The sequence below is a fragment of the Chelonoidis abingdonii genome, unplaced genomic scaffold (assembly GCF_003597395.2).
Source record: "Chelonoidis abingdonii isolate Lonesome George unplaced genomic scaffold, CheloAbing_2.0 scaffold0537, whole genome shotgun sequence".
Taxonomy (NCBI): Eukaryota; Metazoa; Chordata; order Testudines; family Testudinidae; genus Chelonoidis; species Chelonoidis abingdonii.
In genome coordinates this window covers 22,798-38,481 of record NW_027424798.1, presented here as the reverse complement: position 1 = coordinate 38,481, position 15,684 = coordinate 22,798, and the positions used below count along the sequence as shown (strand labels likewise).

The following is a 15,684-nucleotide window of genomic DNA, read 5'->3' as shown; positions in this document are numbered from 1 at the left end:
AGGCCTTATCAGCGCTGAGTAGAGCGGAGGAATTACTTCTCGTGTCTTGCTGACAACACTCCTGCTAATACATCCCAGAATGATATTCGCTTTTTATTTGCAACTGTGTTACACTGTTGACTCATAGTTAGTTTCTGATCCACTATAACCCCCAGATCCCTTTCCGCAGTACTCCTTCCTTGGCAGTAATATCCCATTTTGTATTTGTGCAACTGATTATTCCTTCCTGAGTGTAGTACCTTGTCTTTGTTTTATTTAACTTCTATTGAACTCTTTCAGTTCGACAGGGCTATTAAAGACTATAGCACCGCATTACTGGAAAAGAAGTATGTGGCAGCAGCTCGCCATCTGGAAAAGGTAGTAACAAGCTTCTCAAGTATATGTAATTATGTCTCTTATAAATATCGTCAATAATTATCCCGTGATTCCCTGATGTTAGCACTTGCATGCCATCGGCTCAGTGTCCCTGGTGCCCGTGCTCTGTGCATAACTGTCTTCCTCTTATTGCTAGGCACGAAGTAGTTTGAAAGTGCTAGAATCCCGCAAAGGCTTTGAGCTGAAGGTTCTGAAGGCACTAGGCACGGAGCTGACGGTGCAGACCCAGAACATGCTCTATCACCTGGGAGAAGAGTGGCGGCAAATGGTTTTGTGGAAGCTTCCTCCGTCAAAAGGTGCTGAACATCTTAGTTTGGGTCAGTGACAGAAATGATCCTGGCTCGAAAAGCTCTTCAGAGCTAAGACGTTAGTTAACATAGGTGAGCTAGGATGGATTCAGCTAGCTCTTCCTGCCCGTGGCATATTCCTAAGTGAGTAGGATTGACTGGAGGCAGCGCTCTTTGAATTTCACACCATCTGGGGGTGGTTTGGAGCTATCCCAGGCAGCCTGATACATTCAGTGGCTCTTAAAATTTATTTGAAATGTTTCTTCTGGCACGTACAGGAGTATTTCCTAGTGAGTGAGACAGAGAAGCCCGGCGAGTTCTCAGCCTCTAGCTCCTTTCTCGGTCATGATGCAAAACCTGAGAGGTTGTAGGATTTCCCCATAGCTAATGGGGACGCCAATTTGGACAATATCAGGTTTTCGCGTTATTGCGAAACTAACTTGGCCCATTACCTGGGTGAGGCTTCTGAAACCTTTCGTCAAGATGAACATGCTCACCCAGCATAGACTCGTTTGGCAAGTTACACCCCTTCTCTCCTGTTCCTCAGAGCCCGCTCTAGTCCCAGGATGAGGAGGGAATGAGGGAATAATGAAGTGCTGTTTTGAATGAAAAAGTGTAGTTCTGTTGAGGGATAAAATAGAAAGGATGAGTTTCCTCTGACCTATTTATGATAGAAATTGGGCTTAGTTTGCCAGATTGTTGCACAGATAATTGAAATGGAAAACTGCTGGTAATTGAAGCTATGTCTGAAGTGATTCTTTAGTGCCTGTGGGGTGTTACAGCTTCCTCTGTGCCATGTAAGAGTACCTCATCCATACCCACAGGTTAGTGTCTCTGTACGGAGCGAGCTGTGAGTGCGCAGCATGTCTGGTGCACACGGATTTTTCCATTTCGGTTTCCTGAGGAAGGTCTCATCAGTTAGATCTTTGAAGTGACAGTTTCATTTTCCTGTATATAACTGTAGCTCCTTGAGCATGTCAGGAAATCAGGAATTGCTTTAGCTCAGCCTTGAAAATTCATCATGAAATCTTACCGGCTCAGGAATTAAAATAGACTCACCCACTCTTACCATGACAGTTATGAACACGCTAATGATATTTGACTTCCAGTGGGTAGAATTTTGCCAAGCTGCTTTAGATATTTAGGAAGATGTGAGCAACTGACACATAGCCAGTGCCCAAATATATGTATCTCAGTTCCCTCTGTACCACCGAAATTCCTCATTTAAAAAAGCAAGCTCATGCCTCAGTTGAGTTTACAGTGGAGGAGGAAGAGTAATTATGGCCAAAATGTTCTTAAATTTGCACAGAAATTGAAATAGGGAAATTGCATCAAGACCTGTGTAAAAGACCAATGCAAGCAGTTTGCAATATGCTGATATTCAGGAGCTAATGATTCCGCTGCCAACTTCCAAGGCCGGCAAGAGCTGATCATTAGATGGGGGGCCAGGAGCGTGACACTGTATCCGAGCCACCATTGAGATCTCCCTGGCTTATGGTCAGGGAAATGAGGTGAAGAAAGGAGAGCTTAATGGTTTGTTTTAGCGCCCATCCAAGAAGTCCTGTAGACTGTCAGCTCCTCTCTAGCGCACTTCGCATTGTAATGGAGACGGTTATGCTCTCTCTTAGAAATCAGCAGTGCAGAGACAGTGATGCAGATGGAGTTGCACTTATGCACGATGCCATTGAAGGAAGATCAGATCTCTGGACCACCTGTTGCTTCTGTGCTCCAGGCATTTGCTGTGCTAGGAGAACTGCACACCAGGCTTAAACTTTTTGGTAAGACAGGCCTTTGTGTCCCATTAAAACGAGAGACCTGCTGTTAGATAGTGAATTTGTTTCAAGAATCTGCCAGTGTGAGACTGAGTCCCGTTGTCAGTGCAAAATATGGAAGAGAATGTGGGAAGAGGGAGGCATTTAGAGTCATGGACCTTAAGGTCAGACGGGACCATTGTGATCGTCTAGTCTGACCTCGTGCACAACGCAGCCACAGAATCTCATCCACCCACATTGTTGATGGCCCTAGCCCTTGGTCAGATAATTCAACCCTTCCCTTGTCGCCACTGGCCTCTTCCAAGGCCTGGGTTGCTCTCAGCGGGCAGCACCCTCTCTGAGGAGTCACTTCTCTCAGGTAGGATGTATGTTTGTTTTTCTTCCTCTGGTCACATGTGTTTTTGTCCACTCTCCCATCTCCTTGCCAGTCTCTTTTCCAGTGCTGCTGGCGTGGTGGTAGCAGTGGACTGCCCCTACTGGGACAGCCCTCTGGCGGTCAGAGTTGTGGAGTGCAGGTGCACAGGACTCCCATACTGAAATGAAGGCCGCAGATAGCGGCATCTTCCACATCCTCTGGGACCAGGTACACATCCCATGGCACTGAGCAATGGAATCCGTGCCCTATTAATGCTGCAGTTGCCCTGAAATTTTCCCTCCCTGTCAAGTTGGTTTGTTACTTCCATTTTGATCTGTGGTTTTGTGGCTGGAGGGGCTCATGTTTTACACTATTTTTCTGGTTGTAGTCCCCTCCCTGGCACAGAGCAGGCGTCATTTCAGGCTGTTCCAGGTGATCTATAATTGCAGGTCGTAGTAAAGCAAATTAACAAGCCTCTGCCAGTTGCTGGCATACAGTTTCACATGGCTGGTTTTGTAAATAGTTTATAATTTGATTTATAACATAAGGCTCTATGCCTGAGTCCCCATGCTTAACCAAAGGCGCTGCCTCAAGAACACTCCTGATTTTACAGCTACCCAGGGGAGTGTTCCTCATCCCGAATACGAGCAATCCTAAACCAAGGGCTGCTCATAGCTGGTCCCTTTGCAACTACTGGAGCAACACAGCCTACTCGTAGACGCTACTGATGCTGAAGATCACCTTTCTCTTCCTTTTGTCAGGCCAATACTGCTGAAGTACATCTAGCCACTGATTTTTATCCTCCCTTCGTCCCTGCTGGGAGCAGCCTGACACCTCGTCTTGCCTTTGAGTCTGCGGAGCTAATCTGGACCATCCATCCCCAGTGGAGGTTTATGGCAAGATCACGCTGGTGCTGAAGTTCTTCAAAACCTTGTGAGTAGGGTAGTTCGCTCCTGAGAATTAGCGCGAGATGCTGCTCTTCCACAGCTGCTCATCTAACTGGTTGTGGAGAGCTCTTGGAAGTCTAGCAGTACAACAGCACTGGTTCTGCAGGGTAGCCGCTGCTCTCTGTATCTATCTATGCAGTGCTCTGGATGGTCTGTTGTAGCTGAGTGAGGCTTTGCAATGCTTTGGGCAGCTTCGAACACTGCAAAACTGCACTTGGTTCCCTCTCCTTTTGGACCTTTAATCTTCCCAGCTCTGTTTGTGCTTCCTCACCGTGGCTCTGCAGACTGTCTTACCCATTGTTCCGTGACAAGTGTGTGGTTTAGGGAGGGCACTGACTAACAGGAAGATGGGAATTCCTGAGTGAGGAGTCATTCTTGAAGGCTTTTAATTTCCTGGTCTCTTTTGAGGGGGCAGCAAGCAGCACTTGAAATGAGAAGTGGGGGTTTGAGTGACAGCATCTGCAGTGACTCTGAGCATTCAGGAGAAACCCCTACCATGGAAATGAAGCACAAGAGTATTTAGCGTGTAGGCCATTGAAGAAGTGCTTTATTTCTCTGTAGAAAGAGTTGTTCTCAGATGACCAGTATGCTAATCTTGCTTTGTGAGAAGCTCTGGGGAACTTGCGGAAAAAAGCCTAGAATGCATGATACAATCTGCGGGAAATCCTGTATGGGACCGTCCGGTGGAGATCTTTCACAGAGCGTGAATGAGGCACATTCAGGCACTGAGCAAACTCACAGGGGACACAGGTTCAGTCTACCTTTAAAATCTGTTAGTGGCCTCAGGAGGCAGGGAATTCCTGTCATGGCCCGAGACCAGAGAACATCCGATGAAATGGAACCATTGACAGTTCCGGTTTCTGAGCTCACAAGGGGCGTGTGGAAGGATCGAGAGCTTTGCCCCTGGAGCCTAATTCAGAACCATTTGTGTTCTTTCTTTTGAATCCAGATTGTGTCTCTCGATGTGTGTGGGGAAATGAGAAGGACTCCAGAGTGGTATTGGCAGAGATGCTGGGTGACATGGTCTGGAGGAGGTATCTGGCTGCCTCATTCAGGAATGTTCTGGGGTACTCGATTCCAGCAAACAGCAGCCAAACTGAGCAGTACGTCGAGGTAGACTCAAGCGTTTTCAAATCCATGCAACGTAAAGCCTGGAAAGGCAGATTTCTGCAATAATGGAATTGTCTCCTGATCCTTTATCCTCTGCCACAATGGGAACTTTCAAAGTCAGTCTCTGCCTTAAGCAGTGTCTCATAGTCCTTCGGTGCCAGTAACGGTGCAATGTTTTTAACTACGTATTTTGCTCTCATCTGTATCCCAGCATAAAAATCAGTCAGGTGCAGTTGACGATAGCAGCACTGAGCAGCTCGAACTAGCTCAAGACCTCTTGCTTTTGCTAAACAAGCTGCCCTCAGCACAAACACTCTCTTTATAAAGAAGAGAGGGTGGCAGTGAGGGCTGGGACTTCCTCCCTCGTTGGTCCAAACTAGACCAGATTTGGTGACTTGCAGGGCATGCTGCCGAGGGCATTCTTCCTAGACGATGAGGAAGATCGGTAGCTGGCTGACTGGCCAAGTTCCTGTGCAACTGATTTCAGTGCTGCCGAACTTAATGTAATTGTGTTTACTGTACGATTAGTTGTGTTACAGCTCTTAAAGCCCTGGGCAAGGGTCTTTATTATTTTAAACCTAAATAAATAAAATAGAACTTAGTCCCACTTCCCAAATGGTATTTAGTGCCTAACTCCTGTTAAAATCAATGGGAGTTAGGCACCTCAATACCTCTGAGGTTCTGGGCCCTTGTGCTGGTGAAAGGTGCCAGACTGACAGCCGGACTCTGGAGTCTTTTTCCCAGAAGAGCCAGTTGCGGCAAAGCTTCTCCCAGGCCACTTTTCCACAGGGAGCCCCTCTCTTGTCCGTTTCATTCCCTCCTGGGCGCTGGAGTTGAGAGTGCCAACCAAGGGGGACAGTTAGCGTCCACTGTAATATTTTGTTCTGGACACGTGTTCATGGGCCCTCAACTGAAACACACATCTCACAAGGGCCACTGAAGTGCTGTCAAGCGGTTACAGTTTGGGATCATCACTGACTGGAACCAGATTCAAAGCTCTTCCGCCCCTTGTACTTCCTTTGTATCCACTCTGTCCTTCCCGTTGAGCTGGAGAAGGTCTAGCTGCTTTTCATCCTGCTTCTTGATTATTATAACTCACAATCCATAATAGCGTGGAAATGATTTGTGTTTAACTCTCTTCTCAGGTGATCAAATCCACTGAGGACTTTGAAAAACACTTGAAGAACATGGGGTTTTTAAAAGGAGATGCCACGGACTTACTGAAATACGCCCGCAATGTCAATTCCCACTTTGCTAACAAAATATGCCAGGACGTGATCGTGGCAGCCAGAAAGTTGATGACCTCAGAAATACACAACACTGTAAAGGTGCTAGAGATCGCAATTTACAAAGCGTATTTGTAAGAAACCATCTAGCTATTGAAGGAGAACAGCTTAAGAACACTGAGTCTGGTTTTTATAGAGGATTGGTTTGTTTTTGTTCTTTGTGTGAACTCTGCAGGAAATGGTTGCTTCTTAAAGCTTTGGGTCACCCTCAAGTGCATTTTCCGTAGGGCTGATATTCTAACTAACAAGCTGAATATGATTTTTAAAATAATGGAATGAAGCCTTCCTCAGAACGAGATAGCTGGTTTTACACATTTTTCTGAGGATCATTACAGCTAATAGAAATGTAAAGATCCTTTAGAATGATTGTGCTTAAGAATGAGATGGTTGCCTACTGTGGATCACACATTCAGCTGTTATCATGCCACGTACATTTGTGAGCCCCTCGGAGTAGCTCTGGTGGAGTCCCATGGAATGCTCAGCCCGGTCTGTGTAATTCACTGTTAAATTGCCTTATGCTGTCTCCGTTCTCTGGGAACTAAGTTGTGATGCGTGCCTCTTGTTTCCTCCTTAGATCACACCTGATTCCTCGGTAGCGATACCAAAACTGCCTGACTCTGGGGCAGGTGATCATTTAAAAATGCACAAAGCCTCCAAAATGCTGCACAACGAGCTGATAAATTTGGAGAGTGAGACCAGACTGAGCCAGCACACATTCTCTCTGCCTACTTGCCACATCAGTGTGTCTGTGGAGAAATTGAGAGTTGGCATTATAGACCTACAACCAGCACAGATCAGTGGTAAGAGCTCTGAATTGGTGGGTAGAGCCCAAGGGACACTCTCGGTATCAGGACACCTGGTTACAGGCACCAGTACTAGAAAGGGCAGAAAATGTAATTCACTTAAAAATAATCAAGGTGAAATGGTTAATGAAAGCTACTGATTTGCCAGTTGGAGACTGAATCCCCGGATTAATCCAGCAAACAGGGACAGCTGCCATGCAGCCTTCCTGGCAGTGCCCTGGTGGCACAACGGCTAGTGGTGATGGCCTCTAAGGGTGTGTTGAGATGGGCTGTATTTAGCTAAGGTGGTCATTGACACACAGTAAAATGCCAGTGTAGACGAGGCAGATTGTAGTTTTCAATCATGTTTGTTCGCAGATCAGGATAAAAACCGGTGCCTTGTCCATGCTAAAATCTTACCGTGTGTTAGCTGACAATTGGTGAAAAGCCCTTTTTCCCCCAGCCAAGATGAGGTGTAAGAGTGTCATTGCCGGGGAGGGCGAGCTGCCTGTTTTCCTACCACATCGTCACTCTGTGGTCCTGTGGATCCTCCCCTTAGGCTTCGCCCGCCCACTTCCCAGAAACCCAGTAGTACCACATCATCACCCGAGTGAAAGCAAAGAACCCGAGTTGTGCATTTGGCAGGGATTTCAAGTCTCCCAGGCTGTGTTTGTCTGGCCCGGTAACTGGAGACCATGGCTCTGGTTGGGAAGGGAGGATTGCATACAGAGTGCTTCCCATGCTGCCATAGCAGAGTGTGTGTGGGCGGAGCGGAACGGGGAGAAGGAAAATGCTGCCTTCCTGGTTAAAGAGGGATTTCAGAGGTCTCGTTCCTGACATGTGGTCTGTGGTTCTGGAGCTGGCCTCCATCTTGTAGGTCTTCCTTGGGTAGCATTGCAAAACCCTCAGGAGTGCAAGCAATACCAGCTGCTCCGCCGCGATGTGACAGCTTGGGGGAAGCCTTGGTAAGATTTCCAGGGTGCTGCCTGTGGCTTGCAGACGGTATTTGCTTTCAGAACAGGCCTTTAAAAGCCTGCGCTCTGCGGGTAGATTGCACACTGCCTAGCACATTGGTCCGTGATGGGGGGGCTCCTGTTCACTACCATAGTACAAATATTTGATAGTAATAATAGTTGCCATTCACAAAAATGTGTGCCCCTCAACATGCCCTATCCCCTGCTCATTATCCGTTACAGCGGAGGTTCTTTTCCCCCTGCCCTTGAGGAAGGGCAAATGGCCGTATGCAGCTCCAGAATGAGCAATGCTTTCAGCTGTGTTTGTGCCCTTTGCAATGCGCATTGGGGAGAGAGTGGCATTCACTGGGGATTAGCTTAGCACGTTCATATAGAGGCACTGTGGGTGCAGCAGGACACCATGGTGAATGAGAAATGAGAGAAGCCCCGAAGTTCTTGGTGACTGCTCTTGAAATTAAATGTACAGCTAGGTCTCCAAGTGGAAGGGCAAATGTACAGCTAGGTCTCCAAGCTAGTGAGGGCCAGGGGTTTACCAGATCTGCCTTGACCAAGAATCTCAGTCATCCCCTCTTTGCAGCCTCAGGTGGGATTTTCAGAAGTGTCTCTGGGTGCGTCTACACTGGAGCTTGGGGTGTGAGTTCCGGTGCAAGGAGGCAGTCTCGCTTGAGCTCTGATCGAGTTAGTGCGCTAAAAAGAGCAGTGTAGCCGCAGTGGGCCAGGCAAGTCGCCCGAGCACGTACCCAGAGTTTCACATGGGAACGGCTAGCCCATCCGGTCACCTGTGCAGCTGTGGCTGCACTGCTATTTGTGGCGTGCTAGTTTGACCAGCGCCGGCCCAGATGTATCTCTCCGAGCTGGGAATTACACCTCCAGCACAATGCCCAATTGGCTTCTAGTGGAACTTGTGCTGCTAAGTTACGTAGGCACTTCTGAAAATCATCCCTTAGCCTCTGCTGGTTATATCTGACGTCAGAGTCCAAAACACAGCCACTGAATTCTTTCTCCTTTCAGCACTGCATTAAGAATGCGCCTCTTGCTGCAGGCATTAGTTCCAACTGGAAGATGGTTAACGTGAACTTTATTTGCCTTGCAGTTGTATGCAGCTCTTTTACTCGGTGCGAAATATCTTCCATTTGTTCTATGACGTCGTGCCAATTTACCACAAGTGAGTGTGTGAGTGTTACACGGAGTGTAACGGGGACCTGCTCTTTGGGCCAGGGGCAACGCTCATTTATTTATAATACTCCTGCTCACTCCTAATGCTTGTCCTGGTGGTCTTTGGTTTGGGTGGAGGGGATCCCTTCTCCTTTTGGGAAAAATAGCATCCACCTCTTTGAAATACATAGCTTTAGATAGTGCTTTTCATTATTGAATCACTGCCCGGAGCCTTTCAACCCAGTGTGGTGTGTGAGACGGTCATGTGTGGCTTCCTGCCCCTACCCACTGAGGAGAAGCAGTGTAGGAAAGGGTTGAAAGTCCAAGAGCTACAGCTGGGTTCGAGGACCCTTACAACTGGGCTGCCACAGCCCTCAGCATTACCTCGTACCTTTTGACACTGGTGGAGAGGTTCTTGTCCGCTCCCTCTCTGATTCTGCAGCTTCCTGACTCCATGAGATGGCTTTCGTGCTTCTAAGTCTTCACGTTAACAGATTTAGAAACAGATACTCATCTGCATATAACACACAGTATTACGTTGAGCTTATGGACTAGATCCTAAGGGAAGGGCTGGATGGCCACACTGAAACACGACAGCCGAAGACATGTGCCACGTGCGTGCTCCCAGTGTGTGACGCTGACCAATGACCGGATGGGAGGGGGTTCCTCTGTCGGCCTGGGTAATCACCTCCTTGAGAGGGGTGCTTCGGGTGAATGGAAGAATCATCACTAGTGCTTGGCTACATAAGGAGTTACGGGCGCTTAATGCGCCGCTCAGGGATGTGACTTTTCACCCGCCCGTGAACATCATAGCTATGTCGAGGACATGGCCTAACAGAGGTGATGACTGATGTCTACCCTCTAACAGTAATGTCCATGTGCGTGAGAGTTCAGAGGCCAGCATGCTTTTATTCTCGGCTAACTGTTCGTTGATGCATGCTTGCTTTTGATCGTTACGTACAGCACTGAAACTAGAGTGGAGGTAGCTCTTGCCTATTGAGTGTCTGACTGTGGAGCGTTTCTGATGCCTAGAACAATATTCAGGAGATTTATTTATTTTAGAGGCCGAGATCTGATTACAACATGTCCTCTTTATTTTTGCCTTCTCTTCAATCTCCTTCCTGTGAGAGAGAAACTTCGAAACTGCCAGCTGCCTGCCAGTTCATCACAAACTGTATAGTACATTCCATCCCCCTTCTGACCCTGGGCATCAGTTCCGAACCGCTTATCACATGACTGTGATGATGAGAGCTACCTTGTAGATCTGGTACCTGGTTTAGGAGACTTGGTAATTACCTTTGAATGAAAATACTCTAGCATTCCCATCCGTGTATTTGTAATGAAGCGATTTATCATTAAAAATGTGCATGGGGCTAATAAGCAAGTGGTCTGGCGTCAGGAATCGGCACTGTGTGAACCCTCACAAGTCACGTAACTTCTGTCCTCTTTTGTTATCTGTGTAATGGGCAATGCTTTCAATGGGAGGGGGGCGCGACGCTTCTGTTTCTGGAGGGGCACCTCTGAGGCTTAATAAGCTTTATAGAGCATTCGAACGAAGGGCCACAGAAGTGAATGAGTATGATTCAATATTACGAGAGTAAGTGTCACAGCGTGGTTGGTATTCTACATCAATTGCCAATGTGGATTTGTTAGTCCTGTGATTCAGTGGGAGTTTGTCCGCCCAGGTTCTTCTCAGTTCCTGATGCTGTCAGCATGGTAAGTGGCTGTGCCAGAGATGTCTTGCCACTTTCGAAGTAGCAGATTGAGTGTTACGTAAGGAGGAATTCCTAGAGTGCAGAATCACTAGCATTGTTGTTGGCCATTCGCGGTAATGCAAGGGGTGGTCCCTGCTCGCTCTGGCTCATAGAGCAGCCCTTCTTGATTGCTATTGTGGTATGAAATCTTTCCTTAGATTACTATATCCTCTGCATTTGAGAGAAGGCTGCTCTGTCTGGTAGAGCCCTCTGCCGCTTCAAAGCTGGCAAGGTACCTTGATTTGTCTCCCTTTGTCGGTATATATAGGGCACAGTTCGGAATGATTGTTTTGTACTAGTGAGAGACCTCAAGTCACATGCACACTCTGGAAGGCTGCGTCCTGTTTCTGAGATTTGCTCGATTGTTGTAGAAGTCCAAGAACAAAATGCAGGGAAAAATAATTTTCAGCGTGTTGAGTCTGACAAAGGAGGGAATCCATATTAATGGCTACTCTCAATCTTCGAAGTGTTTTATTTATTCTGCACTCTGTAAGGATATCCAGAAGTGTGTGGAGATCTCACATGCTGTGGGGGGGAGTGGGGGGGGATTACGGGTGCAGTTTCTATCCTCCCGGCTGTGGTTGTGCCTGGCAGATGGTAGCCATGTGGCTGTTCATGAACGGGAAGCAAGATGTAGAGGCTTATAAACTTGATCTGAACTTTTAAATGAGGCAGGTGTCTGATTCTGTCAGTGCTGAAGATCAGAATGAGCAAAATCAGATTTAAGCTGACATCATGTGAGGCTGTGGAATAAATGTCTTCTTCCTCCTCTCATTTAACACCTCAGGGATGGAGTGTTTTCTGGCCACGATGCGTGGTGCAGCAAAGGAGAGGCTCTGGAAGAGATTGGTCATAGTGAAAGGAATTTATTTTTCCAATATGGCAGAGGAAAACTGTTCTGCAGCAAACAAGCAGCACAAGGCAGGTGAGTGAGACCACCGAAGGCGTTACAGACCTAGTGCACATGTATCTGTGGTGGTTCCCTTTAATCGCAAGCTACGAATTCTTAGCACGGATATAAGCTTGCATCAACACAGTCGAACTGAAATCAATCTTTTTTCTTTTTTGGATTGGGTTTTTTCTCCCATGTTTTCTTTCCTTTTTATAAAATCTGAAACATGTTCATATTTGATTCATTCATCTAACTCAACATGAAGGTATATTTTTATTTGAATTGCCTTCAACAAAATTAGAAGATTTTGGTAAAATTTTCGACATTATTTTTTTCGTTTTTGTTTGACATTTTTCAGGGAAAAGAGCTTTTTTTAGGTGGGGGACCCACGTCTAGATCCAAGCTTAAAAATACTAGTTTTTTTCTTAATATGATACCTTAAATTGCCTTCTCCTGCCTTTGAAAGCTAGTTTATAACCGTGTAATTGCTTTATCAGCGTTACTGTCTATCTTTGCTTATGATTGTGGAGTTGTTATCTTCCAGGTTCTGCACCAGCTAAAGAGACTTGGCAAAGTATGGCAAGATGTGCTTCCGGTCAACATCTACTGCAAGGCCATGGGGACCTTACTGAACACAGCACTCAGCGAGATCATTAATAGAATCACTGCCCTAGAGGTAAGGGAGGATTGCATGTGCTCTGCATACCAAGGATCAAATGTTGTTCTAAATAAGGCACTTGTTTACCCTACAGATGAGCTTTCAAGAACCAGCTTTCAGGGCCACTCTTGACTTTCACTGATATCTAGGATCCAGTGCAACAGAAATACTTCAAGCATCCATCAGCCAGAACCAGCTGAGACCACACACCCAAACAAGGTGAAATCCTGGCACCACTGAAGCCAATGGAAAAACTCCTATTCACTTTAATGGAGTAGCTGGATTTCACCTTTCAGTGTTAAATCGAGTGTGTGGTGCACCTTAGGACTTGGCAAAGCGTAGTAGGGTGATGGAGTTTGTAATGTGTTTGCAAAGTTTCAGAGTGGTTTATCTGAGTCTTGCTTAGATTTCGGAATTTCCTGCAAACCAGGGAATCTGAAAAATTTTGTTTCAGATACATCAAAAACACAAGGATTCCAAAATGAAATATACTTCTGGGATCTCCAGCAGCTGCTCACAGAAATGGCCATAAATCATGTCAGTTTCACTGCTGCCCACTACTGAATAGCAGCTGTTAATCTGATATGAATCATACCAACTACTGCCGAGTAGCCTAGGGTCTGCTGGCTCCGGGGACCCCAGGGCTTCCAAACTCCCAGGCCAGCTGGCTCACCAGGCTGCCCAACCCATGCAGGCTGGGGAGCCAGCTGGCCTGGTAGTCCTGCTCAAGTGGCAGGGAGTCTGGAAACCCTGAGAGCCCCAGCTCCCTGCTGCAGTGCTCGGGAGCCATACATGAATCTCTCTTCATCCTCTGACTAGGCTTCGTGCTTTGACCACATACCACAAAAAAGATGCTGATCTCAATCCGAAATTTTGCTCTGCTTTAAAATAATCTTGGTTGTTTTTACCTCTTTCTTCTTTATTTCCCAATTCTCTGTCTGTTAATCGACTGGGCAGGTTATGCTGGACAAGAAGTAAAATGAGCATATGAAATCGTTTAAAGGAATACCATTCGTAACCAAATGACTGAAATGTGTTACCCATCTGACTCCATTGTGATCTGTACACAAGTCTACCTGAAAGACTTAGACGATAATGCAGCTCTTCTTAGATGAGCTTCTTCACAGCAGATGCTACAGCTGTTCTGCCCAAAACATAAAGCTCCTATACGTTACCGCACAGTCTGAGCGATTTCCCTCTGAAGCGTTCAACGCTTTACAATAATGTTCCGCTCCACAGCAAGATCGGCATCCATAAGACATTGTGCTCTTAAGCAGACACAGATCCTGTGCGTTAGCAGATGCCAAGAGCTTGTTGAAATGCACAAACTTCATAAGTAAAAGCAGCAGAGAATCCTGTGGCACCTTATAACTAACAGACATTTTGGAGCGTGAGCTTTCGTGGGTGACGAAGTGGGTATTCACCCCACGAACAGCTCAACGCTCACAAATGTCTGTTATAATCAGGTGCCACAGGATTCTCGCTGCTTTATCACAGATCCAGACTAACACGGCTACCCCTCTGATATTCATAAGTAAGTCCTTTTGGCCTAGGAAGAGGGGCAGATAGGAAGCTGAAGAAACCTAGTGTCTCCCGTGGTATGTTAAGTATGGTTCGGATCACTGATTTATCTTCACAAAGCTTTCTGGTCCTTTCATGTCACTTTCTGCTCTAAGCACCAGAAAATGCTTAATTGTTCCTTTGAATAGTGCTCCCCGTTTGTGCAATTCCAGGATATCTCTGCTGAGGATGCCGACAGATTGCACTCCCTGTGCAGGATCATGCTGGAAGAAGGACCTTTGGTGTTCACTCCGTTACTGGAAGAGAACAAAAATAAGAAATACCAGGAGGAGGTTCCAATCTATGTGCAGAAATGGATGATGTTCCAAGAGCTGATGATTATCCTGCAGGCCAATCTCCAAGAAATAGTAGATCGGTAGGTGCCTTTCCTTTCTTCTAATACCCCAGGAATTCTTTCATCACTGTCTGGGGTTGATCGATAATGCAGTGTTCTCAGTTGAAGGAACGCTGTCCGCTTGAAATCGAGTTAGTTTTAGTAAACGCACGTAAAGTACTTTTGGATATTGCACCTGCCAATATTCCCCCCTTTTTGATTTTTGTGCATTTTCCCTGTTTCTTTGCGAAAGACCAGCCCAAATGGGAAAATGACGGGACTGTGCAGGGGAGGAGTGAAAGTAACTATCCACAAAACACTGCCCAATGCCCAAAGGCAGGAAAGTGTAAAACATGACCAATATGTTTCTCTCTGTTCTCTCATAGGTCAGCGTAATCTTAGGCCTGCCTTGTGTATCTCACTGCAGCCATTTTGGCACTCTGCCCATCACCTGTGATGTTATCTGTGCCTCCTTGCTGTTTACTGCAGTTTTACCAAAGAGTCAGGCTTTCCTGTCTGGCCAGTTTGAACTTTCAAATGCCACGGCTTGCTCCTTTAGACTGGCATGGGAGACTCGCAGGAATTGTACATGAGGGTGGGGCCCACATACCTCTGAGTGCAACACTAACTGGCTGTAGATGTCTGGAACCAGACAGTCCCCATCCACAATTGCGCTACAAGCACCTTGGAGGGGTGTGGATCGCCTGCTGTCTTGGGCAGCCTTCGCTTAGAGACCCAAAGCGTGTGGAGAGCAAACAGACAAATCAGCTTCTCCCCTGTATCAAAGAGCTCTGTCACAGCCTGCACTGGGAGCTACTTACAGCTGCTCTCGGAACAAGGGGAGATATTTCGGAATGCTCTGGTTCCACCCCAGGCCTTGCAGTCCCAGGAGATGCTGACTTGGTCAGACCCAGTAAATACATGCAGAGCAGGCTGTAAGTTTATTCTGAGCTAGATGCAAAGCAGAGAGAGCCCTGTCTGTAGTGAAAACCCCCAAGAGCAGGTCCTGCGCTGTTCCATCGGTTGCTTTCTAAATATGACTGTTTTAATAGAGGACAGGTGAGTAGCGGGTCAGTAATCAGATACATTTGAAGCTGTTGGAGCAGGCAGTGGCTCCTTGCCCTAGAATTAGTTGTAACCATACCCAAACTTCACTAGAGTGAGAGGGAGTTATGCAGGCGAGAACTGTGCTTGTAAACTAAGCAGAGTTGAAATATTCAGGAGTGTATAGGACTGGTTGTGGGGAGCAAGATCCGGAGAACTGCACTGGTTTCATTGAAGGGGTCAGAAGAGCGGTGGTAGAAATAGATCTTGGTATTAACCTGTAGTTGTACAGCTCCGGCAAACGATTGCCTTTTCCTCTCTTCCAGATGGGCGGACGGCAAAGGGCCCCTTGCAGCTGAATTCTCCCCCACTGAGGTAAAGAGTTTAATCCGAGCCTTG

General features: G+C 46.8%; 1 protein-coding gene across 1 annotated transcript in view; it reads left to right on the top strand.

Moving 5' to 3' along the window:
* Nucleotides 1-231: 231 nt before the first annotated feature.
* Nucleotides 232-15,684, top strand: part of ZW10 (zw10 kinetochore protein) — a gene marked incomplete at its 5' end in the record, with an annotated part of 18,106 nt that continues 2,653 nt past the window's right edge. Inside the window, 14 exon segments of the mRNA XM_075061404.1 lie at nt 232-357; nt 512-671; nt 2,291-2,482; nt 2,950-3,017; nt 4,686-4,710; nt 4,713-4,849; nt 5,992-6,174; nt 6,707-6,890; nt 6,893-6,932; nt 8,982-9,053; nt 11,585-11,646; nt 12,160-12,365; nt 14,081-14,283; nt 15,612-15,678. Coding sequence (XP_074917505.1) covers nt 232-357; nt 512-671; nt 2,291-2,482; nt 2,950-3,017; nt 4,686-4,710; nt 4,713-4,849; nt 5,992-6,174; nt 6,707-6,890; nt 6,893-6,932; nt 8,982-9,053; nt 11,585-11,646; nt 12,160-12,365; nt 14,081-14,283; nt 15,612-15,678 — 1,725 coding nt within the window.